The sequence below is a fragment of the Chaetura pelagica genome, unplaced genomic scaffold (genome assembly GCF_000747805.2).
Source record: "Chaetura pelagica isolate M959 unplaced genomic scaffold, ChaPel_1.0 scaffold206, whole genome shotgun sequence".
Classification (NCBI taxonomy): Eukaryota; Metazoa; Chordata; class Aves; order Apodiformes; family Apodidae; genus Chaetura; species Chaetura pelagica.
In genome coordinates, this window is record NW_009953801.1 from 44,784 (window position 1) to 72,050 (window position 27,267).

General features: G+C 50.4%; 1 protein-coding gene across 1 annotated transcript in view; it reads left to right on the forward strand.

Moving 5' to 3' along the window:
• Positions 1–278: 278 nt before the first annotated feature.
• MDGA2 (MAM domain containing glycosylphosphatidylinositol anchor 2) overlaps positions 279–27,267 on the forward strand; it is a 330,656-nt gene continuing 303,667 nt past the window's right edge. Inside the window, exon 1 of the mRNA XM_010001201.1 lies at positions 279–290. Within this exon, the coding sequence (XP_009999503.1) occupies positions 279–290 (12 nt within the window). The remainder of the gene's footprint in view (positions 291–27,267) is intronic.

A 27,267-nucleotide genomic window follows, 5' to 3' on the forward strand; every position in this document is an offset into this window, starting at 1 on the left:
GAGCCACGTCTGGGGTCTTGTGTCCCAAGTTCAGGTCAATGAGAAATGGGCTGAATTCCAAGCACAGACAAGAAAACCTGTCCCCACCCAGTAATTTCTGGATTGTATGGGTGACCCCACCTGCCTTTGAGTGGTCAGTTTTACCTAAGCAAGGCTGTTGTAGCTCCCTGGCTCTCTGCAGGGCCTGAGGTGGGTCCCAGCCCCTGAGGCCACTGGGGTGTCTGGCCTGGGGTGTCCTCTTGTGTTGTAAGGCCAATTAGGTGATTATCAGCTGATCCATGGAGATGTGGGTAAGCAGTTGTCTGAGGTGTCCCTTTCCATGCAGAAGCTGGGATGTTTGCACCAACCTGAAATGATGAACATGTACCAATTATCCTGCACCTGGGCTCAAGTGACCAATATGTCTGAATTATCCTTTTCCATACTCACTGGGGGGGAGTTAATTCCTGTTGGTCTGGATGCCTCCCTGGGCTGCTGGGGAGGCTCAGCCAGTGCCTGCTCATAGCCAAGTGCCTATTGCAGAAGATCTGCTTAGTAAGTGTGATCAACCAAGTTGAAGAGCTTTTCACTAATAAGCTCTGGGAGTGCTCATCTGAGGCAGAAGCTCTCACATTTTCCAGTTAGTTTAATTAACTTATATGCTTTGCCTTGTAGGAAAGCTTGACTTTACCTCGGGCACCTAAGAAGAAGCTTTACTGTTGTGGTTTAATATTCTGATGAAGAGAAGGCTCTGTTGCCCACAGCTACTCTGTGCTCCAGCAGGCAGAGCCCTCAACCTTGAGGGCTTTTAGAAGTGTAATATCAACACCCTGCAACTCAGCTCCCACCTGATCAAGTCCAATGGGATTTCTCTAATGGGCTTTCCCACCCACCCAGCCCTGGTGTTGGAGCCCCCTGAGATCCCTCTCCCAGTGGGGTGGGATGACTCAGAAGGCAGGGGAGTGTCTGGCTTTATCACTGCTCTGTAAGGCTTATGATAAGTTGTAGGAGTGAGGCAAAGACTTGGAACAAGTGTTGGAAAGGAGTGTGTTTAACTGAGGAGCAGGTGTGGGTCCTTGCTGTGCTTACCAGCCAAGGTCTGAGCTCCTTCACCTTGAGTAATTCTTGATGTTCCTTTTGCAGCTGGTGTTCTGGAGAAACAGCAGGACCACCTGCTCTGCCCCAGCTGGTTGGGTCACAGGGAATGTGGATGGGGAAAGCAGGAGCCTGATTTCCTACAGACTGTCTGTCTGCAGATAGTGCTGTCTTGCCAGGGTGAGAGAAGCTGGTGAACACCAAGTGTGGAAACACAACAGGGTAATATTTAGATGTGGGTATTGCTGTGGGTTTGAAGACCTTCCTCCTCCTCTTGGTTGATTGATGTTAATGAGAAGTACTTGAAGCTTAGTTGGCAGGTTCCTGCAGTGCAGTGACCCATTAGTTATGGGCTGGCAGCCAGAGTTGTTGCCCTGGAGGTGAATTGGCAGATGGCTCCATGAGGGCAAGTCCTGTTCACCAAGCCAGGTGCTGCAAAGGTGGGACAGACCCAGTGTTCCCATGGCAAACAGGATTTGTGTCTAAGAGACTTGCAGCTCCAGCCTCTGGAGCTTTTGTGTGGTCATCTTGGTGCAACACTCAGAACTTGGCTTCCCACTGCTGCCTGTGATGCTCTTCTGGATGGGACCAAAGCTCATCTGCTCCCTGATGGAGGGCCACATGGAATCAGAATGGTCTGGGTTGGAAGGGACCTTTAAAGGTCATCTACTCCAATTCCCTGCATCTTCATGGAGGGGATCATTTAAGGGACAGCTTCAACTAAATTGTGCCCTTGTATCATTCTTTTATTAATGGTCCTGGCTCAAAGCTGCTGGAAAAACTTAGTGGACAGGGCAGAGTTGCCCTTCTGGGTGCCATGATCAGGCCTCCTGGCATCTTCCAGGGCTGATGAAAGTTCAGAGCTCTGGGCTTGGCTGGTTTCTGGTCCATTTCCCTAACTGCTGGTTAAAAATGCAGCATGGAAGAAGCACTGCTCTGAGCCTGAAGTCCCTCCAGTCCCAACACAGTGGGTGAGCAGGGTTTCTCACCTCTGCACTTTCCCTGGTGTGGAAGCACTTGATTGGAGGTAAAAGTGGCTGTGGAGGAGCTTGGCTTGTGCTGGGAACCCACCATGGGAGCTGTCAGGGCTGGCAGCTGGTGTCTTTAGATGACATCTCTCCTCTGAGGCAGGAGCCCAGGCCTCCCTTGCTCTGGGCACAAAGCATGACTGTGCTGGTGTGGTGGATGCTCCAGGGAGCAGCTGGGCTGGCAACAGGAGCTCCTGGGGTGAGTCCAGAGGAGGCCATGAAGATAATGAGAGACTGAAGCAGCTCTGCTCTGGGGACAGGCTGAGAGAGCTGGGGTGTTCAGCCTGGAGAAGAGAAGGCTCCAGGGAGACCTTAGAGCACCTTCCAGTGCCTGAAGGGGCTCCAGGAAAGCTGGGGAGGGGCTTGGGACAAGGGCAGGGAGGGATGGGATGAAGGGGAATGGTTTCAAGCTGAAAAAGGGGAGATTGAGATGAGATCTGGGGAAGAAATTTTACTGTGAGGGTGGTGAGAGCCTGGCCCAGGTTGCCCAGAGAAGCTGTGGCTGCCCCATCCCTGGCAGTGTTGAAGGGCAGGTTGGATGGGGCTTGGAGCAGCCTGGGCTGGTGGGAGGTGTCCCTGCCCATGCAGGGGGTGGGACTGGATGATCTTTAAGGTCCCTTCTAAACCAGTCTGTGATTCTGTGAAATACCTGTGGGGCTGGGATTCAGCCCTTTCACTGATTTGTATGATCTCTACTCTTGTGCCTCCTGCTGCTGATGCTGCCCCTGGGCTGGAGCTCCCACCAAATGTCTGTACTCTGATGTCTTGGTGGTCTTTGGTCCAAGTGCATCAACCCTGATGTTGGCCATCCCTCTTTCAAGTAGCAGTGCTTGGCTACAGGGTAGGAGCTCAGAGCAGTTCTGACCTTCCTTGGTGGGTCTCTGTTTGAGCTGGGGGGTGTGAGCACTTGCAGGCAGGAAGCAGATGGGAGCCTGTGGTAATGAGGGCAGCTGCAGATTAGTCGGGGGGTCAGGAGCTCCCCCACCCCCAGCTGTGCAGCCACAGCTAATGCAGCAACAAATGGAACTGCAGCAGCACTTGGGGTGGTGCTGAAACCCTGTCCTCAAACTGGCTCTGCAGGGAGATATCTTGAGAGAGGAGCTTGTCTGTCATTGTCCCTGCTTAAAGCCTGGGTTGGTTTTAGGGCTTTGTGCTTAAAAAGGGGTTAAAAACACTTTAACTCTTCCAGTGCCAGCAAGGGGGAGAATTTGGCACAGAAAAGCCCTTTTGCAGGTTGCCCAGAGATTGTGAAATGTCCATCCTTGGAGATACTCAAAAGCCATCTGGACATGGTCCTGGACAAGTGGTTCTTGAGCAGGCAGGTTGGACCAGAGGTCCCTTCCAACCTGCAGCATCTTGTGTTTCTCCCTGAGCATTGACCCAAAAGGAGCTGCAGTCCTTACTAGGACAGTCCTGCTCTTGTTTCCTCTAAACCCAACAAATTACAGGTGATACCCAGGTTGCCATTGGGAGATCAAGGAGAAAAATGGAAGAGAAGACATTGGCACGTTCTCTACTGTGGCACAGGATAAAAGGAATTGGAAAATCCTGCTTTGTTTCTTGTGCTATCAAAAGGATATGGCTGAAATTGCCCTGACAGACTAAATTTAACCACATACTGCTGTGTATCTTTTAGCAGGGCTACAAAGTGAGCCTGAAAGTGAGTAGCTTTGTGGCTGTGCCCTGTCTGAAGGGAGCAGTGCTGGGGACATGGTTGGTGAGGGACATGGTCAGTGTGTGGCCAGGGTGGGTGAGTGGGTGCTGGTTCCTGCTGCTGCCAGGTTGCCAGTCCCTTTGGCAGTGCCATTTGATGGTCATGCATAGGCTGGGGAAGAGAAAAGGTTTGTGCTAGTGGGGGAAGAAATGAGCCAGGCAAGTGGAGAAATTCACAGAGGAGAAAAATGTCCTAGTGTGATGAGTGGGGAAGTGCTCTGCTGGGGCTCAGCACATTTACATCCTGCTGTCAAATGGCACATTTCTGGAATTGTTTTCCTTTCTCCCTTACAGTGGAATTCTTACTTTTTCTTCATGTGAAGCCTGTGGCTGCTGGGCTTTGTCCTGCTCTCAGCTGGCTTCACACCATGGCTCTGCAGTACAGGTGTCTCTGTCAGGCTGTGTGTCCTTGTGTCCCCCCAGATGTGTTCATGGTGTTAATGCCCTGGGGTTCAGCCTGGGGGGGTCAGGCTGACACCCAGCTCCTCACGTGGGGCTGGGCCCTGGGAGCCAAGGGCTGCACATCAGGGAATTGATTCTACAACCATGATGTGGGCAAAGCCCACCAGGTGTCTTGCTTGCACGTTGGTTTTTTTTGAAGCCAAGATGGTCTCCATTTCATAAGCCTTTAATGACTCACCAGTGGGATTCCTCTTGCAGGAAGGAATCTGGGCTCCTTCCTTTCTTGCATCCTTCAGAGAGTGCCTGTGCAGCACTTGGCTGCTGGTTCTGCAGTTATTAGCTCCTGAAGCCCATATGGAAGAACATTCAATAAAGCACAGGCTTTTTCTGAGTGCTGGGAGCTCTGCTCCTTCATAGGAGAGCAGTAGAGTCTTTCTGGCAGTCTCTCTCCTGTCTGTTGTAGACTTTGTGCTGTGTCCCTCTTGGGAGGGTTGATGCAGGTAGGAGCCCCAGACCTGGGGTCTGTGGGACAGAGTTGGACTTGTCACCTGCAGGGCTGTAACACAAACGTGTTCCCAGACTGAGGAGCCCCCTGTGCTGGATGATGGTCTGCATGGTGTGCTCCCCAGTGGTGAGGACATTCCCAAGTGCATTCCCAAGGGCTTTCCCAGTGCTTTGGGGTTGTTGCCTCTCTGAAATGATCCCTGGTTTGGGCTGGGCTTGCCCCAGTTCTCCACTCACACCTGCAGCAACAGGATTTGGTCACACACCTCAGGTGTGGGGAGGGTGGTTGGGTCATAGGGAAAGTGACTCTGGATGGAGCACATGACATGTGCAATGGGTGGCTGGTGAGGGGGGCTTAGAAGCAATTTATTAAAGTTCTTAAAAGTTTCAGCCCTGGCTCCCTCACACTGATCAGTAGAAGCTGTTGCCTAGAAAAACTGCTGTGCTTGTTGCCTTGTGCACTGAAATGAGCTTCACCCCAGCTGGTCCTCCTGTGCCTCACCAGCTGAGGGTTACTGAGGAGGTGGCTCTGTCTTGCAGAGGTTTGTGCAGGGTCTGCCAGCTGTGATCCAGCTGTGCCCCACTGGTGCTCAGCTCCTGGGGCTGGTGCTGAGCCCGGGCAGAACTCGGTGCTGATGTGACAAGGTGAGTGTGGAGACACCTGGAGTGGTGGCTCCCAGTGTTGTTTTGGCAAGACCTTATTCCTGTGTCCATGTTGTCTTGGTTTTTTGCCTTCTGTCTCCCAAGTCCCATCTTTGAACCCTCCTATGTGCCATGCTGGAGGTCTGACCTGTGCTTGCTGTTTGAGCCCTGGGGAGCCCGGGTGCTGCTCCCAGGCTGTGCAGAATGCAGAAGCCATCCCTGAAGGGTGGGATCTCCTGCTCTGCTGAGATGTTGTTGTGTGCCTGTTGTGCTTGGGAAGTTTCTAACTAGTTTGAGACCACCATGGAGCAAGAACAAAACCACTTGGGGTGAAGATCTTAGGGTTGATTTTTCTCAGTTAAAATCTCAAGTTTGCAGCTGCTCACTTAGAGCAGGAAAAGCATCTTTCCACTCCAGAGTACACTTGTGCCATCAGCTTCATCTTTGTCAGACCTCGTTGTTACACAGTAAAACATGAACAAAACTCACCTCAAGTGTGGGGATTTAAAGCAAAACTCTGCCCAGCTGTGCAAGCTGGTGCTTCCATGGGCCTGTTCAGGTAAACCCTTTGGTCTGTGTACAGACCTTGCTGTGGGGCTGCCTGTGCATGTCCCCTCAGAGGTGTCTGTGTGGGGTGTCCCTGGGCAGGGGAAACACAAGGTTCCTGGAGGACTGGAGCTCTTGAGGTCTGGGAGGAGGAGGCTGCTTTGCCAAGTTCAAAGCCATTTGGGGGGTGTGACGTGAAGGTCACTGGGTAACTGAGGGTGAGAAGGGGAAGGGGGAGATGGAAATGAAGGGAGAGAAGTGTGCCAAGGACACAAAGAGCTTGAGGAGGAGGCAGGAAAACTCTTTTTCCTCTTTTTAATTTTTTTTTTTTGAGACAAATTGACTTGGCCTGCAAAGCCTTTGGGGTGGGACTGGGCTGTGTTTGTGCATCACCTGTCACAGTGGGATCACAGCTCCTGGCAGAACTTCTGTGGCTTTATTGCAATGCTAATTATTATTATTTACATGGCAAGTCCTTAGGAGGCAGTCCTGGGAGGGCTTGGTTTAAGGAGGGAGAAGGGAAAACCCACATAAGGAGAAGCATTATTAATTACTGTTGGTAGTATTAAAGGATCATTTGCCTTTCACAAAGACATGGAGAATGCAGGAGGTCTGATACCAGGAGCCCATCTGTGTGTGAATCCCATGGGCTAGTAGGTAGGGAGGTGCTGGAATTGGCTGCCCCATCCCTGGCAGTGTTGAAGGGCAGGTTGGATGGAGCTTGGAACAACCTGGGCTGGTGGGAGGTGTCCCTGCTTGTGGCAGGGGGGTTGGAACTGGATGATCTTTAAGGTCCCTTCCAACCCAAACCAGTCTGTGAGGTTCTTCTGCACTGGCCCCATCCCTGCAGCTGCTGAGGAGAAGGACAGGGATGGAGCAGGGTGTAAGCTGTGCTTCAGCTTCAGGGTAATTCCTAAAAGGTCCTGTGCAACACTTCCCTTTTTTATGCATTTCCAAAAAATGCAAAGAAATTCAGAAGTAAAAAAATGCATCAGGCTCTGCAGGGCTTGTCAGCCTGGCACCTTTGTAAATAGGAAGGTGAAAATGTGGTTTATGGGGAGATGGCATGGGAATCACAGGAAGGGTGGGGATGGCTTTCTGAATTGTCTTGGAGTATCTCAAAGCACTACAGAGCAAATAGTCCCAACCTTGAGCAGAGGGAGAGGTGGGAAATGAGGAAGCAGTCTGGGCACCTGACTGAGGTAGGGGGTGATTGGTGCTAAATGTGGGCTTCAAACAGCTCCTGAAACTCTTTCTCATGCTCTTCTGGGAGGAGGAAAAAACCCAACAAACCTGCTTTTGGCGTGTGCTGATGTTGTATCTCAACAGAATCTGTTCTCTTTTGCCAGGGAAAAAACAACCTTTTCCATTTTTTTCATCATCCCAGCACCTCTGTAATGTCAGAGATGTGACTAGAGCAGTTTAGTGAGACAATGTCATGAATTGGTACAGGCTGGTCAGGGCACTGTGGAGGGTCAGGAAAGCAGCCCAGGAACAGCAACACTGAAGCTTTTGGGCATTTGAAGAGTTGAGATGATGAAACACAGTCCTACCAGTAAAGCTGTCTGATTGCTTTGGGGTGTTGTGGTGTGTGTTCTTCAGGGGGGAGTAGATGATACCTCTTTTCTGATCCCTGCAATACTGGGAGCTGAAATAATTCAAGATGTGGTCAGAAAATAAGTCTTCAGGGTCTGAGTTTTAATTTTAAGATGATTCATGAAGTTCATCTCCATTCCTTGGTCTCTGAGAGCACTAACTCAGCCTGGACAGGCTTTATTTTCAAGGGAAAGGAGGGAACCTGTGGTTCAGGTTGTTGGACTAGAGACATCCAGCAAGCTGTTGGTTTTGAGAAGGACAGTTGGGCAGTGCAGGAGGATGAGTGGCATCTCTGTGTCCAGCTGTCTGGTGGGTTTGAGTTCTGCTGAGATGGTGGCTCTGGCTCAGAGGTGGTCACCTGTGTGTCCCCAGGAGCAGGGCAGCCTTGTGGGAACAGTGTCTCGTGAAGGAGGAGACAAGGTGGGTTTGAACCCAACTGCAAGTTGGGGAGATGGTGCAGGAAACAGGGTGGGAAGTGGCACCATTCATCTGTGGCTGCTGGAGGTTCTTGAAGGGTCCTCTAGGGTGGAGGGAGGTAGGGGAGGAGCAGCAGGACCTGGGTGCTGTGGCATTAGAGGAACCTGGAGAAGATTTCTGGTTCAGCCCTCTGACTTTTCAGGGGAGATACAGGGCTTTTTGTTTCTCTTCTTGCTGTAGAGTTGCCAAAAAAGAGTGGTCAAGGCAGAAATCTTTCTCAACAGCCCATCAGGTTGTAGAGGCACTGAGAGCTTCACAGTCTCCCTGGGGATATGAAAGGAGACACAGACCAATGCAGAGCTTATGTTTGGGTACAAAGCAACACTCTGGGCTTTAACACAGTGTGGCCAAGTGATTTATTGGCTCACTGGCCTGGGAAGATGAGGCTTAATCAACCGTTCTCTGTGCCTTGCTGCTGGCTTTTCCTTGTCTCCAAGGGTGTCCTCTGAGGGCACAAAACCCAAGATGCTCAGTGTCCTCCCACCCTGTGCCTTCATTGCCCTACATGTGCCTGGTTTGGCTTTTACTGTCAGGGGCAGCTTTTTAAAAGTCAAGCCCAAACACTTGAAGTGTCCTTGTGCTGAGGAGCAGGGCCCATGGGAGCTCTGGGAGAAGTTGCTGCCTGCTTCAACTTGCAGGGATGTAGCAGTGTTCCAGTTACACCTGGTTTTCACTAAAAGCTGCACGTTTTGTGCTGAAGTACAGTGTGCTCTTAGACTGCTGTCCCACCTGTGTAAGGGGATGCTCAGTGACCTTCTCCTGGCCCAGCTGATCTATAGAAGGTGAATCAGACTTCTAGCAAGACTTGAATCACAGAATGGTTTGGGCTGGAAGGGACTGTAAAGATCTTCTGAATGGCTGCAGGCTGGAAGTGGAGATTTAAAGGAGATCTGGGGAGAAAAATCCTTCTATTGAGAGTGGTGAGAGCCTGGCCCAGGTTGCCCAGGGAAGCTGTGGCTGCCCCATCCCTGGCAGTGTTGAAGGGCAGGTTGGATGGGGCTTGGAGCAGCCTGGGCTGGTGGGAGGTGTCCCTGCCCATGCAGGGGGTTGGGACTGGATGGTCTTGAAGGGCCTTTTCAACCCAAACCAGTCTGGAGTTAATTTGCAGCACTGACTTCTTGCAGCCCGTGGGCAGGGGGGTCAGTGCTGACCTGTGCAGAGCCCTGGTGGGACATGAGAGAGCAGCAAAAGGCTCCAGGGGAAGCTGGAGCTGCTCGTTGTGCTGCGTAGGAGCAGTTGGTCCTTCCTTCTGATGGAAGGGGAGTAAGTAGTTTATGGCCTGTGTGAGGAGATGTAAGTGCAGGCCTGGTTTGGAGGCTGTGGCTGAGCACCCTTGGGAAATCAGAGAAAGGTGTTCCCTTCTTTTGGAAGGCACTTAGAGCTTTGCAGGGGTGAAGCACTGAGAGCTCTGCACCCCTGAGGGTGTTTGGCAATTGGGGCTGGGGCAGGGAAGAGCTTCAGGCTGAGGGGCTCACCTGGGTGTGCAGGTGGCATTTGGACATGGCACAGGGTGTGGGGTCAGTGCAGAGCAGTGTCCTGCAGGCAGAGCAGCTCTCCCAGGAACAGTTACTTGTCTGGAGGAGCAGTGCTTCAAGCTTGGCTTCTTATGGCTCAACATGCCTCCTACCCCTGTGCTGCTCGGGTTATTTATCTGGGTGACCTGTCAAGTCACAGTGACTGACCCTGAGGTCTGTGCCCCCTTACCTGGGGCAGGTGTCACCTTGCAGTCAGACCTGCCTTGAGGCATCCATCCACCCATGCAGTGTGGCCAGGCTGCTGTGTCCTGCCACCCGTGTCCCCTGCCCCTTGCTCTGCAGTTTCAGGGCTGTGTTTAGGAAGAGCCTGTCCCTGCCCCAAAGGAACCTGGGCTTTCTAAGCACTTGACCTCTGCTGCCTTGGAGGGCAGGGCTGGTGCTGGCTGTGGGTCTCTTCAAAGCAATGGTCCAGGTGCAGAGCAGGGCAGGGGCCAGACAGACATAGTGTCTGTTGTGCAACTTGTGCTCCTCTTCCTTTGGAGAGATCTTAATTTTATGTGGGTGGGGCTTTCTGAACCCAGGGCAGTCCCAGATGCTCAACACCTACCAGGTCATAGAAGCATAGAATTGTTCTAGTTGGAAAAAACTTTTGATATCATCCAGCCCAACCCTTCCCCCAGCCCTGCCAAGGCCACCCCTGCCCCATGTCCCTCAGCACCACATCTACAGGCTTTGAAACCCCTCCAGGGATGGGGACTCCCCCCCTGCCCTGAAATAGACATCTACAGTCATAGGTAGGAAGGCAGGCACTGCAAGAAAAAAAATTCCTGCCTCTGGGGCTGGTATGTGAGCCTGTGTTCCTGTTCTGGGCCCATGGCACTGGGTGGCTGTGGGTGTCCTGGCACCCAGCACCACAGAGTCACTCATGTCCATGCTTTCCTGGCTCTAGATCACCAGGGATGGTCTGTGTGTGCCTTTGTGCAGCACCTTTGCAATTCCTTTTCCTCCTCTCCCCTGCTTGCTGCTTCATGTATTGGAAAGAAAGTTATGGGGGGGGGGGGAAGGGGGGAATATTATTTTATTGTGTGAAGCTTTTCAGCAAACCCCAAAACTGCTCAGCCTGACCAGGAGGAGCTGTGCTGGGTGTGCAGAGCAGAGCCCTGTGCTGTGGGGTGGAGGTGGTGGATGTGGGAGCAGGAGGGGGCTGCCCAGGGGTCCTGCTGGCCTTGGGGGGCTGCCCAGGGGTCCTGCTGGCCTTGGGGGGCTGCCCAGGGGGGAAACTCCTGCTCCCCTCTGGTATCCAGATGATGATTTTTGTATCATGGTGGGCTCAGTGTTGGGGTTATCCTGGCATGAGATGCTGTGGTTGTTTCTCAGTGTATCCTTGAAGACCTAGAGCAGGGAGAGCTGCCACGTGGAGCTCTCTTGTGTGTGGATCTGATTTGCTGAAGGGGTTTAGATTTAGGCCTCCTCCTGCCTAACCTGTGCTGTGACATGCAGCAGCAGAGGTGTGGAAGGTGCCTTCAAACTTGAGGTGAGATGATCCACCCCAACTCTTGCTCCAGTGGCTGAGGGGCAGGGAAGAAGCTGTAGCTCTTCTGGGGAGGGTACTGGCTTTCCTTTAGGGTTTACCCAGCTGTGTATGGACCTAGGAAACTTGCTCCTTTGCAAATTGCTGGTGGGTGACCAGGTAGTGCCCCAAAGTGATGTATAGACCTTAAGTTAAAGGTCAACAATGATGCCATAACAGGAGGGCTGTGGGGTGAGGTTAACACGTGCATGTATGTGCATGCAGTGCAGCTGTGACAGATGTGAAGCTGTCACATGTTCATACAGTTGTCAGATTGAATGTTGGTGTGGAGAAGATGCATCTAGGAAGTCAGACCTCAGGTGGCAACAGATGCTCCTGTAGGCTGAGCCTGGGGAAGCAGCTTCTCTGGGACTTCCCAGCAAGATGGTTCCTTCACAGGCTGGTTCTGAGCTGACAAGCTGCCCCATAGAGGGACCTTCTCATGTGGCTTTTCCAGGGCTGTTATGTGTGTTCAGGTGGGCACATCTGGCACCACTGCCTCACCCATGTTCCAAAATTTCATGCTTTGCATGGAGACCTGCATCTGAAACTTCTGCCAGCTTCCATGGGACCTGAAGTTCCTTTTGTTCCTGTGAACCCATCCTTGAGCACCTCATAGCTAACCTGAGTTCCTGTGCTGTGGTCTCCCCTGAGGGTTTTGGGGCAGGCTGGAGAGAGACCTGGTAGGGTCTGTGTGCAGGGATGCTGCTCTGAGGAATCTGCTGTGGACATACAGGAGTGTCTGGGGAGTCCTTGTGGGCCCAAGGCTGGAAGGGAACTTCAGGGTGGCAGAGCTCCTGCTGAGTTCATTCTCTTGCTCATAGCAGCTGCAGGCTGAGGTGGCCCAGGAGTGCAGTGAGATCCTTGTGTGAGCAGCCATGGGCTGGGTCTTGCCTCTTGCCCTGCTATTGCTAAACAGATCCCTGATGGTCTTGGCTGCCCTGAAGCTCCTTGGGAGCAGCTTTGCTTGCTCAACATGAGCAGTGAGGGAGGGGGTAGAAATTCATTCTGCAGTGGGATTTCCCCAGAGTGAAAGCTGGGGGTGGCTGAGGGACATGCAGCAGCCCAGGGGCAGAACCTGCTCACTGCAAAGGACATCCTTTTTTTTTTATTACATCTTTTTTCCAGCAGCCCCTTGGCTAGGAGGGCTGTGCAGGGATGTGTGAGGCTGCACCTCCATGGGTGAGGAGGGATGGTGCCCATGTGCATCTTCACAAAGGCAGCAGAGCTCCTTCCACTCTGTACCTTAGATCAGTCTATTGCCACAGTGCTCTGAGCTGGGGAGGTTTCCCTGGTGGGATTGAGTTCAGTGTAGAGCTACAAAGGGGGGAAGGAGGGCTGGAAATCTTTGTCTTCTCTATTTTCAGCACAGGAGGTGCAAAGCTCCTCAGAGATCCAGTGTTCATGTCTATGTGCAATGTACCTAACCCACTTCTGCAGGGTCTGGGGCACTGCAGGAGCTTTGCAGGTCTGTGCTTAGCATGTGTCAAGAGAGAGTCTCACTAGGGTGCATCATGAATTGTTTCATCTCTGGGTAACATGGTAGAAGTGTTGGAACTATGTAAAGGTGTTTTTCCCTGAGTCCTGGCTAGGGTGGGTAGGTTTTTGTGGGATTATATTTGTGACATGCTCCTTTATTACAGGGAAATAGCTTTCATTTTGTGTGGCTTGAATAAAAATGTGCAGCCTGACATGATGCTGCTTAAGCAAATGGCAACAGCAAAAGCTGAACAAGTTCAGCCTGTTGGTTTTTATAGCACATGAATGAAATTGCTCACTAGAGCAGCTGTGAGTTGAAGAGTTCTTTAACTATACATTCTTCAGGTAAATTGGCTCTGAAAAGTCCTTAAAGTTTCTAGGAAGAGAGAGAGAACAAGGAAAAAGGAGTCAAATTGAAGGTGATTTGAAGGCACCTGGTTCCTTGCTGAGGAGGTGTGTGCAGGGCTGGGGAGCTCAGGAGCCTGAGCATTAGTTCCCATCCTGCTGCATAAGGGCTGAATAAAGAATAGAATCAAGACTTCACAGGAAAGTAGTTCAGGTTGTCAGACTGAGAGCATCTCCACTGGCACTTGGCTGTGTAAACACAGCATGGTTTGGTCCTCCATGGCTGTGCCCTGCTCCTGGTAGGGACTGGTGATCCTTGGATGAAGGCCACCTCTTCCTCCTGCCACTTCTTCCTCTTCCAGCTCTTTCCAGTCAACAATTTGCCTTTGGCTTTGAAGCAGTTGTGTGTAGTGGTTGTGCAGGCAGCAGAACTAATTCCATGCTCGTGTTGGCAGGGTGTTTTGTTGGAAACCCATGGATGGGCTGCAGGTAGGATTGCAAGCTGCTCTGGGGAAACACTCTCAAGCTTTTGAGGTCATCCTGAAGTCCAAGCTCTCAGCCCTGGTTCTGTTGCATGACCCAAGTGTGCTCAGCTGAAGGTGACACTTGGACTTGTTAATGCTACTTTAACCCCTGCCCTGGGGTAGGGCAGGTTGGGAGGGTGGTTGAACAGCTGGTGAGGCTGATGAGCTGGGGTCAGCTCTCCCAGTGCTGTGCAGGAAGGTGCTGAGCTGGAACAGCTTGGAATTACTATTTTTATGGCTGTTGCCTGAAATTATTTAGAGGAAACATCCCAAATGTACAAGGGGTGGGGGTGCCTCTTCCATGCTGATGTGCAACAGGAGGAGCAGAAGTAGTGCAGGCAGGGCAAGGTCTGTCCCTGAAATGTTCCCCCACTGTGCCCTCCTGACTCCTGCCACCTCTGCAGGATTTCCTGGGGTGGAGGTTGCACACATGTCTGTACGTGCAAGAGCCTTAAAAAAAGCCTTTTCCTTCTTCAATCTTTTGCTTTGCTTTTGAAGCACTTTCTATTTTTGGTCTTAACATTTTCTCTGAGAGCCACACAATTTCCTGGCGTGGTGTGAAGCAGCAGCCAGACAATTTTATTGCTGCCTCCTGCTCCTCGTGTTCTGAAAACCAGTCAAGTTCACTCTGCCACCTTCTCATGAGATGAATGATCCTGGGAGAGGCTGCAGGCCCAGCTGGAGCTGACTGGAAGGAGAAGGATTGCTGTCATTGCCCCTTGCAGTGCAGGAATGACAAGCTGAGCTGCTGGCTCTTCCAGCAGGTGACAGGAGCTGCTCCTGGAGCACACTGGGTAACATGGAATTGTGGGCTGGAAATTATAATCAGCAAATCTCCATATTCTGGCAGAAAATAATAGTTTCCTGGTAGCAAAGTGTGAAATCATCTGATTTATTCCCAATGTGACATAGAGACCTTTAAAGATGCATGTGTGTGTTTCCAAGGGATGATCCTGTAGTCAGAGACAAAAAGACCCCCAGGACACAGAGTGACCCTCTCAGAGAAGGTTTCTTTAGTTCTTTGCACATTTTTATTCTGGTTTTGGCTGGTGCAAAAGGTTCTCTTTTCTCTATTAGCTGCATTACAGTGTCATCAAATGGTGAAGGGATGGAGGAGCACCCCTGACTGCTCACAGGCTTCATGACTACGTGCATGTCCCACCCCCTGAGCACAAGTTCTGAAGTTGTTATTCTCCACAAAGTGCTTTGGAGCCTGGACAGGAAAAAAAATGAGTCTGAGTAGTTATTGCTGGTGATAACTTCCAGGAATTTACTGAGGGACTAACACTATTTTTTCTCTTCAAGACTCTGTCAGCTCCATTTGAAAGGCTCAGGATGGTGGCACAAACAGCATCTGAGCTTTCAGTTGCTTTTAAAGTAAATTTATGGTTCTCATGATAGTCTAGAAGAGCTTGACAATGTGACACTTACTGGTTTGAAAAGCAATAACTTTGAATTTACTTGTAAGAACTCTTGATTTACTGGCCCTTCCCTTGGGTTGAATGTTGTCCAGGAAGTCAGTGTATCACATGGCCCAAAACACATCAACCCAGATTTAATGGAGTTGGTGAGAGTTGAGGTCAAAAGTAACAGCTGGGAAAAAGCTGGAAATCCACGTGGAGGATCAAGGAACACAATCCAGAGCAGGTTGTGGGGGCAGGTGCAGCAGGGACCCTGCTTGGGCAGAGTGGGGTTGCCTGAATCCTTAGGGGTGCATGGGTTTCAGAAAGGACAGTGCAGGTGAGGAAACAAGGGGAAGCTTCTGAAGGGGGGGATACGAGGGCATGGAGTGATGGGATGAGGTGGAATAGTTCAAAGCTAGAAGAGGGGAGATTGAGTTGAGATCTGAGGAAGAAATTCTTGGCTGTGAGGGTGGTGAGAGCCTGGCCCAGGTTGCCCAGGGAAGCTGTGGCTGCCCCATCCCTGGCAGTGTTGAAGGGCAGGTTGGATGGGGCTTAGAGCAGCCTGGGCTGGGGGGAGGTGTCCCTGCCCATGCAGGGGGTTGGGACTGGATGGTCTTTAAGGTCCCTTCCAATCCCAAATCATTCTTTGAAATACCAACAGCAGCAAAGTCAAGGGAGCCTGAGAGCTGGTGGATGTGGTGAATGAAATGCAGGTTCCCAACATGAGTGGGGCAAGAAGAGCCTTCTGTAGTGACTGGACCTGGAGGAAACAAGCACTGTGAGGAGCAGGTGGGCAAAGCTCAAAGCAGATGCAATGCCCCAGCTCATCACCTTAGATCCATCTGGACCCCACAAAAGCCCATCTCCAGGTTGGCTCCCCTCTTGATTTCCTGTCCCTCTGTCCAGGTAAATTCAATGTGCCCAGGAGTGCCCTACCAGCGTGGAGCAGTGTGGTTGAACACAACTCTGCTCACCTCCTGAAGAAGGTGGGCATGTGTGGCTCTGCCTTTTGGGATGGACCCCCAGCTCCTGGGGATGCTGGAACTGTGCCTGGGTGGCAGGGAGAGCATCACTCAGCTCGGGCCAAATCACTTTGTGGATCCTTCAAACGACCCATCTGTGCAAGTGACTTCCCAGGGGTGTCCCCTGGTGTGTGGTGCATCCATCTGACCTGCAGAGTGTTGTGCCAAAAGCCTGATCCAGATCCTCCACCACCACCATGGTTGGGCTCTGTGGGCCCAGCCTGGTCCTTTCTCTGCAGGCCAACTGTCTGATTTGAGAAGACTGAGCAGGAAAATGCAGTTTCAGGGTGTTATATGCTTTTTATTAGATATTTTTTTTTGGCATGGCAGTATCATGCAAGAAGAGCTAAGAACACAGCAGCTTTGTGTGGTTCCTCTCTGCCTCTAGCACTGAGGAGCAATTAATCAATGTGAAAAGTAATTATGACATTAAACGACCAGTGACAGAACTTATGTTTTCCCACCCACAAGCTTCCCTGGTTTTCTGGAGCTGCTCTTCTGAATATCACAGGGAGGTGGAAGCTCTGATGCCATTTTTCAGTGTCTTGTCTTCACTTTTTGAACATTTTGGTAACTTTCAGCAGGGCAGTCACTTGTCTCCTGGCATATGGAATAACTGGAGACATTTTGATAATCATGAGGGGGGGGGGAAATGATTTTCTTGAAATAGAAGTGTTGACATCTGCTTCAGAAAATAACAAATGTTCAACCAAATAAACTCATTAAATACCCCTTGAGTGCCATGGCAAAACTATAATTGCACATCTTGCCTGACATCCTGAGCTTGCGTGCCAGGATTGCTAATTATTCTGCAGTTTTTCCCTCTTAGATGAGTGTCACAATAATGAATATTTATCAAAAAGGTTCCTGGTGGTTTGTTTGAGGGCTTTGATTGTGAGAGTCTTGCACTGCTGGGGTGGGAAACAAGTGCCTGGTGGATTAATGAAGATGCTGGTGATCACTCCAGCACTGAGCTGGAGGCCTCACACTGCCTGTTGTGGTGTGATGGGCATCCTTGAGGGTACCAGTTGAGATTGGGGTCCTAGCAGCTTTACCAGTGTTTATATGAAAGTGTTCATATGAGGGTGGTGGGACCAGCCCAGAGAAGCTGTGGCTGCCCCATCCCTGGCAGTGTTGAAGGGCAGGTTGGATGGGGCTTGGAGCAGCCTGGGCTGGTGGGAGGTGTCCCTGCCCATGCAGGGGGGTTGGAACTGGAGGATCTTTAAGGTCCTTCCAACCCATTCTATGATATACCTACCAAAAGACAGTCCTTATTTGTTATATATATAAAATACATGATGCAGTTTATGTACTACAGATACACAGTTCATATATCTAAAGGCAAAAATAGATAGAAGATTCAGAGAACTTTGCTGCCTTCATTTAGATGTGGCTGGCAGGGCAGAGTTCAGCTCTCATTTTATTTCACATGAATAATTTACTCCCAGTGAAAATAGCTCTTGGTTAAAGCTGCAGCTGAGAAATGGGGAAAGAACTTGGAGAACTGCAAGAGTTTCCTTCAGCTGGTGAACATTTCTCTGTGTGCCTCAATATTTTTTTTTTCATATATAACGAAGAGATCAGAGGAGGGCACAACAACATAAATATTTTGGGTTTCAGTCAGAGGATCCTAAGTGGTGATATTTCAACAAAACCCAGTGGTCACAGCAAATACAACTTCAGCTTAGCCTAAATAATATTTTTTTCAGCCAACTTGGCAAATGAACAAAAAAAATTGGAAAAGATGAAAAAAAAATAAATCAATATTTTCCCAGCTCTAGAACTGGGTCAAAAAGAGATTAAATGATTTCTCTGCCACAGTCAGTGGCAGCAGGAGGAGCTGGATGTACTTGCTGAGCACACCCATTCCCCCCCAAATGACTAAACACTTGCTGGTGTTTGTTCTGCATGTGGAATTGAGGGCTGCAGGCCTGGGAGGGAAGGTGAGGATTTATTTTGTCTTCTGCAGGTAGACTTTAAAAACCCCATCAGGGTGAGGTGTGTGGCTGTGGGTCAGCAAGGAGCCCTGGCCCAGAGCTCTGAGTACTTGGCACCTGCAGCTGGGGGAGCTCCGTGGTGTGTCCTTGCCCCTCATCTCCATCCCATTTGTTCACCTCTGTGGCTCCAAACACACAACTATCTGTGTGAAGGGCTTTAAATAGCTGAATATTGGCCCTTGCAAATAGCAGGTTTTGCTGGCTGGGAATGGCCAAGCCTGTGTTTGGTTGGGAAGACAGCATGGACTTGAATTAGCTAAGCACTGATTCCTTCCTCAAACAAGTTGTCTCTCTTGAAGGCAGAAGTTTCCATCAGGAGGGCTGGGCTTTGTGCAGAGCAGGGGTTGACAATTCAAACTCTACTTTTTTTTATACGTAGGGCATGAGCAGGTTTGAAGGTTTGTGTTTCAGGTTTGATATCCAATGGTTTGCTCAATGCTTTCAGTGTTTGGGACAAGATGCAGGGCAAATGGGGCTGTGTGAAGAAACAGGCTTTGGTGGGATGAAATCCCATAGCTAGGACTTGCAACAGGCTGAGGTGGGGTTTTTTCAGGAAAAATAATGATAGCTTTTCTTGGCTATCTTATGTATTTATTTAGCATTGAGCAGCTGTGGGTGACTTGTGACAGAAACCCCTCAACCTGTCACTCAGCTTTCTGGATAAGGTGGCTCTAAACATGTCTACTTAGGTGGCAGGTCACGTTCCCATCCTCTTTCTCAGTGACAGACAAGGTGTTGGCCAGCACTCCTTGGCCCTTGGACATCAGAACTAGACCCAGATGTCTTTGGTGTGAGCCCAGAAACGTTTGAACAACCCCAGCTGCTGCCTGCAGTGCTGCAAGTAATGATGAATCCAGCATCAACCCTTCAGGTTGGTCTGATGGAGCCTTGCCCTTGGAAACATGCCCTTACATCCATGTTGAGAGAAGAACAGGCTTTGTTCATCATGACCTGCTGCTGGGGTTGGCAATTTCTGTTTGAGGGAGAGTCCATAAGTCTGTGGTGGTGCTCAGAACCATCAGGGGGCTTCAGCCTTGTCTGCAGGGATTGTGCCTGGAGAGCTGCCCAGTGTCATGGGGCTTAAAAGTGGAAAAGCCCCCTTTTCCTGGTGTGTTCCTGTGCATGTGTCCTTCCCATTTGTGGCTGAGGACTTCAATGTCTGGAAGAAATTAAACTAAAATAATTATTGCCCTTTAAACTGAGCTGGTGACTTGGTTTTTGGGCAGTAGCCATACTCTGCTCCAGTGCTGCAAGTAGGTGGTGCTTTATTTATTCATGACTAATTAAGGCTGAAGCTGCTGAGGTCCCTTCACCATGTGAACAGACCCACTTTTTAATTACTGCTAGAGGAGCATGCTGGGCTGGGGGTGGGGTGGAGGTGACACTGCTCCTCCATGGTGTGGAAGTCCTGAGCTTTCTCTGTTGCACCTCAGCAGTGTGTGACACGTGTGCAGGTGGGAACTTACCCACCCCAACATGTGGAGCCTCCTGCAGCCCCAGCTCAAGAGTCAGAAGTTGGGAAGGAAAGCTGTTCAAACAACCTTGGCTCCAAATTCATATTACTCAAGTCTTTAATTAGATAAGCACTAATTCCTTCCTCAAGATCCCCACTTTGGGCTTTGGGTGTTCAGTGCAGCCACAGGTGCTTTGAGTACACACAGAGTGGGGATATTATTTGATATATTCTTCTCTCTTTGTTCTGGGGGGGTTTCTCTGTTATTTTAAACCCAAACAGAAGATGAGCAAGATGCTGGGTGCAGGTTGTGTGCTCAGTCACATCCTCAGTGGCACAACGAGGAAGCTGGGGTGGTTGGTGGGCAGAAGCCAGGCTGCCACGTAGCCCCAGGTGTCCCTCAGCATCCAGACACACCACAGGACAGGAAACACCACCACTAATTTCTGCATCTCATCACTGTAGGATCTGGCTGCTCATTAATGACTTGAGAGGTTGCTGGGTTGATTTTTGTTGTTGTTGTTGTGATTTTTTTTGGTGTTTTTTTTTCCCTTCCTCCTCAAGAGCTGCATCTGCACTCCTGGTTCTGTGTAACTTCCCCACCTAACACCTTTCTTCTGGGCTTTGGAGGCACTGGGTTGTCCCTGCTGGTGGTGCCAGCCATGAAGCCACCCCTCAGCAGACAGCCCTGCAGGCTGGTGATGTTATTCCTCAGAAAAGGAAATCAATACAACCCCATGCCAGGCAGGTAACTGCTGATGTAGGGTGTGTGAGCATTCATCAGAGCTACGGAAGCAGCTGGTGTTATCTGGTGGGGTTTTTTAATGCTTGAGTTAATGGTGGCAGGAGAGCTGTGAGATCCTCCTGGGGACACAGGGAGGAGGTTGCAGGTCCAGGCAGGATGCTCCAGCATCACCAAGGCTGAGTGTGGTGGTGGGATGCTGGGCTGTGGTTCTTCATGTCCCCATCTGCTGTGACCATCAGGGGCTCAGCCAGGTCCTTTTGACTCTTATAAGCTGGGCTGGACTTTCTACAGGTGGTTCTGAACCAAGAACTTATTTTGGGCTGTTTGCTTCTTATTGACTTGGCAGAGTCCAGGGATGAGGGTTTAGTGTTTAGCATTGCTTAGGATTCTGTGCCTAATTTGAGGTCAGAATCCTTGTTCTCAAAGATGCTGGGATTTTAAGATTTCTGGTTTATTTTTCCCAGTCCTAACAGCTGCTAAATATTATTCCCACAAGTTGCACGTCTGTGAGACACGTTCCCAGTGTACACAGGAAGCCACAGATACACAAGAAAAGACTCTTTTGGAGGTCACAGACCTCCTGCCTGAACTAACAGCAGCTCTGCCCAAACACATGCTTTGCTGGCTGCAGCCTAGGCAGATGAGATCCCTTCAATGTTGGAATGAATAAGTGTTCCCAGGTCCCCTCAGGTTCTCTCTGTGCATCCACAGCCACTCCCTGTAATCTCATCTAATCCCTCTGTGTACAGGATGGTATACATTGAAATGATTGCCCTGCTTGGCAAGCATTTTTTTGTTTGTTTCCTCTAGAAATAAAAATGAATTTTAATGGGTTTTATGGTTTGTGGCTAAAATGGGCTCCATCCCATCATGTTAGTGCCAGAAAGACATTTTAAATCCTTGAAATCAGACTTTCCTTAGAGTCCCCCCTGCTCCTAGGTGGGCTTTGGGTGTTCAGTGCAGCCACAGGTGGCTTGAGTGCAGAATGTGTCCCCAGCCTGTGGTCTAGCAGGGTGACAATGATGGTTCCCAAATGAACTGGGAACTCAGTCTCTTTCCAAGGCAGGATTTTGGTGATGCTTTCTTATTTTCTGTGGTGAAAAGTAGATGCCACCTCACTTGCTATTCTCACCAATGTGGTGGCCTTTCTGGCTGTGTACACTGCCAGTGCTGACAGCTCTGTGAGCAGCTTTGGTGCCCTCCCATAGCATCTCCCTGGGGATTTTGGAGCTACAAACACCAGACTTGCAAGAGCAGCAAAATTTCCACTTCAAAAAGCAAGAAGGCCTCTTCAAAGGAACGTGAATATCAATGTGCAGGTCTTGTGAAATGGCTCCTGGCCTCATTAGGATAATTGAAACACTTGTACTGCCACTCAAATATATTGTGGAATTAATGAGTGGGGTTTAGAAATCTAAATGCAGGTGTAATGTCCTCTTTTGCCATGTGCAAGAAGCTGAGAGAGTTGGGGTGTTCAGCCTGGAGAAGAGAAGGCTCCAGGGAGACCTTAGAGCAGCTTCCAGTGCCTGAAGGGGCTCCAGGAAAGCTGGGGAGGGGCTTGGGACAAGGGCAGGGAGGGATGGGATGAGGGAGGATGGTTATAAGCTGAAAGAGGCAAGATTGAGTTGAGATCTGAGAAAGAAATTCTTTGCTGTGAGGGTGGTGAGAACCTGGCCCAGGTTGCCCAGGGAAGCTGTGGCTGCCCCATCCCTGGCAGTGTTGAAGGGCAGGTTGGATGGGGCTTGGAGCAGCCTGGGCTGGTGGGAGGTGTCCCTGCCCATGCAGGGGGTGGGACTGGATGATGTTTAAGGTCCCTTCCGTCCCAAACCAGTCTGGGATTCTAGGTCTCCAAGTGGTTAGAGGGACAGGCTGCTCTGCTGGTCCAGCAATTGCTTATGGCTGGGGATCATGAGAGGAGGTTCAGAGTGATTTCAGACATTCATCCTGGTGCCATCTTCTGAGGCCTGATGTGGTTTGGTAGCTGCTGTTTGGATGTCCCAGGGTGAGGAGCAGAGCTGTCCCACAAAGCTGTGGCCATGGAGTGGAGCAGTCCTGGCACAGCAGTTTTCTCAGCCATCTGGCCTTGGGGCTGCTGTGGGCACACTAGCCAGAGGGCATTGGTGAGGCTGTGGAGATGAGTTTCATAATTTCCAATCTTATTGTGATTGGAAGTCTGAGTGGCATATTGGAAATGAGGAGTGGGTGAGGGACAGTGAGAAGTTCCTGGATGGTGTCACTGGTAGGATGAAGGTTGAGGCTGGCTGGGACCACATGCCACAGCCTGGTGTGCCAGAGTCTTTCCCAGGTGTGTTCTGATGCTGGTTCACAAGTTGTAATTAGTGGGGAGCCCAAGCAGTCACACAGTCAAATAAAAACCAAGGCAAAGGAAAAAGGAGAACAAGTTTAGAAAGGAAGTCTAAGATGTGACTGGGACACATGAAGGGGCTCCCACTTGATCTTCCTTGGGCTGCCTGTAGATAGGCAACTTCTTACAGACCTGCAGATGATGTGAGGAAGAAAACCCCAAATAACCTGGTAGTGCAGCTTTCCCTTCTTTTCCTGTAATCACACTGTAGTTTTCCTCTAAATGTGGCATTTACCCAGAGCTGCTACTTCAGTCTGTGATGAGGACAATTCCAAGACTCCTCTATGAACCCCACCAGGGCTGGCAGTGGGAGGAGGGGATGGATGTCCCCAGGGGACAGGGATCCATCCATTCCTGATAAATGCAGGGAAGGACATGGGAGTGCTGAGAGACACTGCCAAGCAACTGTATTGAGTGAACTAAGTATTGACAAGGAGCTTGTGGTGCTGTGGAAGCTGCTTATTTACAGGAGTGCTTGGATCCAGTGCTCAGCTGTGTCCCCCCAGGTGCCTGCTGGGTCTGGCTGAAGGCTGAGACTGCTCATCTCCACTGGGCTGCTGTGGTCCAGCAGCAATGGGGTGGAGTGTTTAAAAAAAAAAGAGGAAAACACTGCCAGGTTTAATTTTGTGAAGGTTTTTATTTCCTCACTGTTGAAAGCAGAGGACTGGTTTGATTCAAATTTAGAGAAGATGGATTTGGGGCTGGAAGAGAGAGACTGAATAGAAGTGACTCATGTGGATGCATGTCAGTGAAACCATGGCCGTGTGTAAGTGGGAATTGTAAATGAAGGTAAAAAAGATGCATTGGTTAGAAGCTCTGGTTTGCATGTATCTGAACACCCACCCTTCACACAACCCCAGCAGGGACACGGTGGGAAAATGGAGGTGCAAACCAGCCCTGCATCACACACTCCTCTGTGTGCAAACTCACCGCATCGTTTATTCCCATATTTGCATACACTTAAAATATACTCTCAAAGCTTCAAGATGCTCCAAAAGAGCCTCTGTAACCCTTGTTTATCTCCTGCCTCTCCTAGCTGTGGGTTTGCATAGCTGAGTCCTGGGATTTACATTGCAAATGGCAGAGAGAGCAGCAAAACCCCAGCTCTGCAGCAGCGTCAGGGGTTTGTTCCGAAGGCACCCAGCTCGTTGGGGTGAGCCAGCCAGGAAAATCCTCTGCTCCTTCATGGCTCAAACCAGGACAGGGAGCCTTAGGTTGGGCATTAGGAAGAAGTTCTTTCTGTGAGAGTGGTGAGATGCTGGAACAGGTTGCCCAGGGAGGTTGTGGATGCCCCATCCCTGGAGGTGTTCAAGACCAGGTTGGATGGGGCTCTGAGCAACCTGATCTAGCAGGAGGTGTCCCTGCCCATGCAAGGTGGGTTGGAACCAGATGATCTTCAAGGTCCCTTCCAACCCAAACCATTCTATGATGTTTCTATGTCCCTGGAGCTCTGCAGGGACACAAGCTGCTGCTGGGCAGGGCTGGCTGCCTGGGGGCTGCTGAGCTCAGGGTGCATCGTGCCCGTGGGCAGCTGCCTGCGTCCCATCTGCTGGTGCAGAGCTGCCTCCTCTGCCGCCGGCAGGCTGCTTATTTACAGGAGTGCTTGGATCCAGTGCTCAGCTGTGTCCCCCCAGGTGCCTGCTGGGTCTGGCTGAAGGCTGAGACTGCTCATCTCCACTGGGCTGCTGTGGTCCAGCAGCAATGGGGTGGAGTGTTTAAAAAAAAAAGAGGAAAACACTGCCAGGTTTAATTTTGTGAAGGTTTTTATTTCCTCACTGTTGAAAGCAGAGGACTGGTTTGATTCAAATTTAGAGAAGATGGATTTGGGGCTGGAAGAGAGAGACTGAATAGAAGTGACTCATGTGGATGCATGTCAGTGAAACCATGGCCGTGTGTAAGTGGGAATTGTAAATGAAGGTAAAAAAGATGCATTGGTTAGAAGCTCTGGTTTGCATGTATCTGAACACCCACCCTTCACACAACCCCAGCAGGGACACGGTGGGAAAATGGAGGTGCAAACCAGCCCTGCATCACACACTCCTCTGTGTGCAAACTCACCGCATCGTTTATTCCCATATTTGCATACACTTAAAATATACTCTCAAAGCTTCAAGATGCTCCAAAAGAGCCTCTGTAACCCTTGTTTATCTCCTGCCTCTCCTAGCTGTGGATTTGCATAGCTGAGTCCTGGGATTTACATTGCAAATGGCAGAGAGAGCAGCAAAACCCCAGCTCTGCAGCAGCGTCAGGGGTTTGTGCCGAAGGCACCCAGCTCGTTGGGGTGAGCCAGCCAGGAAAATCCTCTGCTCCTTCATGGTGAGGGAGCCTTAGGTTGGGCATTAGGAAGAAGTTCTTTCTGTGAGAGTGGTGAGATGCTGGAACAGGTTGCCCAGGGAGGTTGTGGATGCCCCATCCCTGGAGGTGTTCAAGACCAGGTTGGATGGGGCTCTGAGCAACCTGATCTAGCAGGAGGTGTCCCTGCCCATGCAAGGTGGGTTGGAACCAGATGATCTTCAAGGTCCCTTCCAACCCAAACCATTCTATGATGTTTCTATGTCCCTGGAGCTCTGCAGGGACACAAGCTGCTGCTGGGCAGGGCTGGCTGCCTGGGGGCTGCTGAGCTCAGGGTGCATCGTGCCCGTGGGCAGCTGCCTGCGTCCCATCTGCTGGTGCAGAGCTGCCTCCTCTGCTGCTGGCAGCAGCACTGGAGCCAACCACGTCTTGGTTCTTCCCCAAGCACATGTTCACAGCTCCCAGGCTGGCTGGTGGCATCTCAGAGGAGGCAGCCCCACAGCCCCTGTGCAGATGGCTTTGGGTCATGGAGCGGCGATGAGGATGGAGGGGGCAGAGGATCCCTCTTGCTGAGGGTGTTTAAAGCTCTTGTCCTTGGCTTGTCTGCACAGCTTGAGTGAGAAAGCCTGGAGATGTGCAGGAGGAAGAAGTTCCCTGAAAGGAGTGTTTCCACACTCCTGACATAGGAAATGTTCAAGGAGAGATTGGATGGGGCTTGGAGCAACCTCATTTAGTGGGAGGTGTCCCTGCCCATGCAGGGGTTGGAACTATATGGTCCTTTAGGTTCCCTCCAACCCAAACCAGTCTGGGATTCTCTGATTGTAGCAGCCCTCTTCCCACTGTGGGGAGCTGCTAATTGCACTGAAGCTCATTTGAATTATAATGACTCTGGCAAAGGAAGGGCTGCAGAAAACAACCCCCTTACCTTGAGCAGAAGGGGTGAGTCTGTGCAGTGTTATTTTGGGTCATCTTTGATTGACATTTTTGAGGACTTTAATGGAAGAATCATGCTGAGGGTGTTGTTTGTGTCCAACCATGTGAACACCACCAGGGAGCTGTCAGATGTGTATGGTTGAGGTGAAGCTGTTACGTGTGAAACTTGGAGATGCTGCTGCTTGTCAGTGTTGGATCCAAATCCTTTCTTTAGGAGACTTGCACAATCCTCTTCTGAGGTCTCCTGAGGTAGAATTCTGAGGTAGAACCCGGGGCCTGTTGGTGAAGGTGTTTGAGAAACACTAGAGGAAAATGCAGATGAACTGCATGGACCTGGTGTTTGCAAGAAGGAAAGAGAGCTACCAGCAAATATGTTAGCACAGAGCTGAAGCTGGTGATTGTGGTGCAGGTCGTGGGCTTGGCCAGGGAGCAGGTGTGAGAGCTCTTGGACCAGTGACTGTGGGTGCAGAGGTTGATCACCAGCCTGGGTGCCCCAGGACCTTCTGTCTGATCTCCCCCAAGGCAGGCAGGGGAGGGCACAGTGGTGTCTATCATGCAGTAAGTGGGAGAAATATTTGCTTTGGAGAGATGATTTCAGTATCTCCTTGATCCCTGGCAAACTGAACCCATCTCAGCCCCTCTGTAGCACCTGAAGCCAAGGGCTGGTCTCCTCAGGCTTTGCCAGCACACTGACTGCTGCTGCTCTGGGATGCAAATAGCTTTGCTCATCTCTAAGTGCAGAATTTCAGCTGGAAGCAGCCAGGGCAGGTTCATCCTCTGGGCTGCAGAACCAAGCAGCCCAGGAAGTGGTTTTTCAGGAGCATATGTTGAGCAGAGGGTCCCAGGGACTATCCTGCTGCTTGGTTCCCATGTGTATTCAGGATATGAACTATTCTAGGATCCTGTCATTCCTCTCAGCCCATGTTATATCATGATTTTTTACTTTTAAAGTGCTCTCTGTGTGTTGTAGTGTTTGCAGACCTTCCATCCCATCTTCTAATAACCCAGGCTTAAAGCTTGGCTCTTTCTTTGGTTTGAAGTGATGATAACATGTTTCTGCCCAAACACACTTTCTGTAACAAAGTTAGTGAAGTAGGTATTTTACATTTAAAAGTATTATTTCCTACTGGAGGGAAAAGAGAAAATTAGAATGCTTCATCTTTTTTTAATCTGTCCTTGACTTGACTTCAAGTGTGACAATAGAGCTGACAATGTTTTTCAGTAGGAAGATTGTTTTCAGGGGAGGAAATGTTTGTGTGGTGGCATCATGCTCCCATTTGATGAACCTCTTGGTTTGAAAGCTGCTGAAGGAAAAAAAGGGACATTTCTATTCCATTTTCAAAGCAAAAGCCTGATTCTAATGTGATGGGCTGTGTTATGGGGCTGGGGAGGTCTCTGATCAGGTATGAAATCTTGATGTGATGGGCTGTGTAAGTCACCAAGTGATTGCCCCAAACCTGCCCATCAGCACCTCTGAAGTGGGGGATACAGACCTAGAGGGCTTTCCCTTCCTTCTGCCTCAGTTAACCTGCAACTTCATTGACACTGCTAACAAAAAGAGGGAATATTTAGCATGTTGATCTTGGAAAATACCAACATGGTTTCTTCATCTGGATCAGCACCTTCTGTGGGCTCAGTTCAGACCTGCTGGTGTTGCCTTGGCAGATGAGAAAGATGCTTTG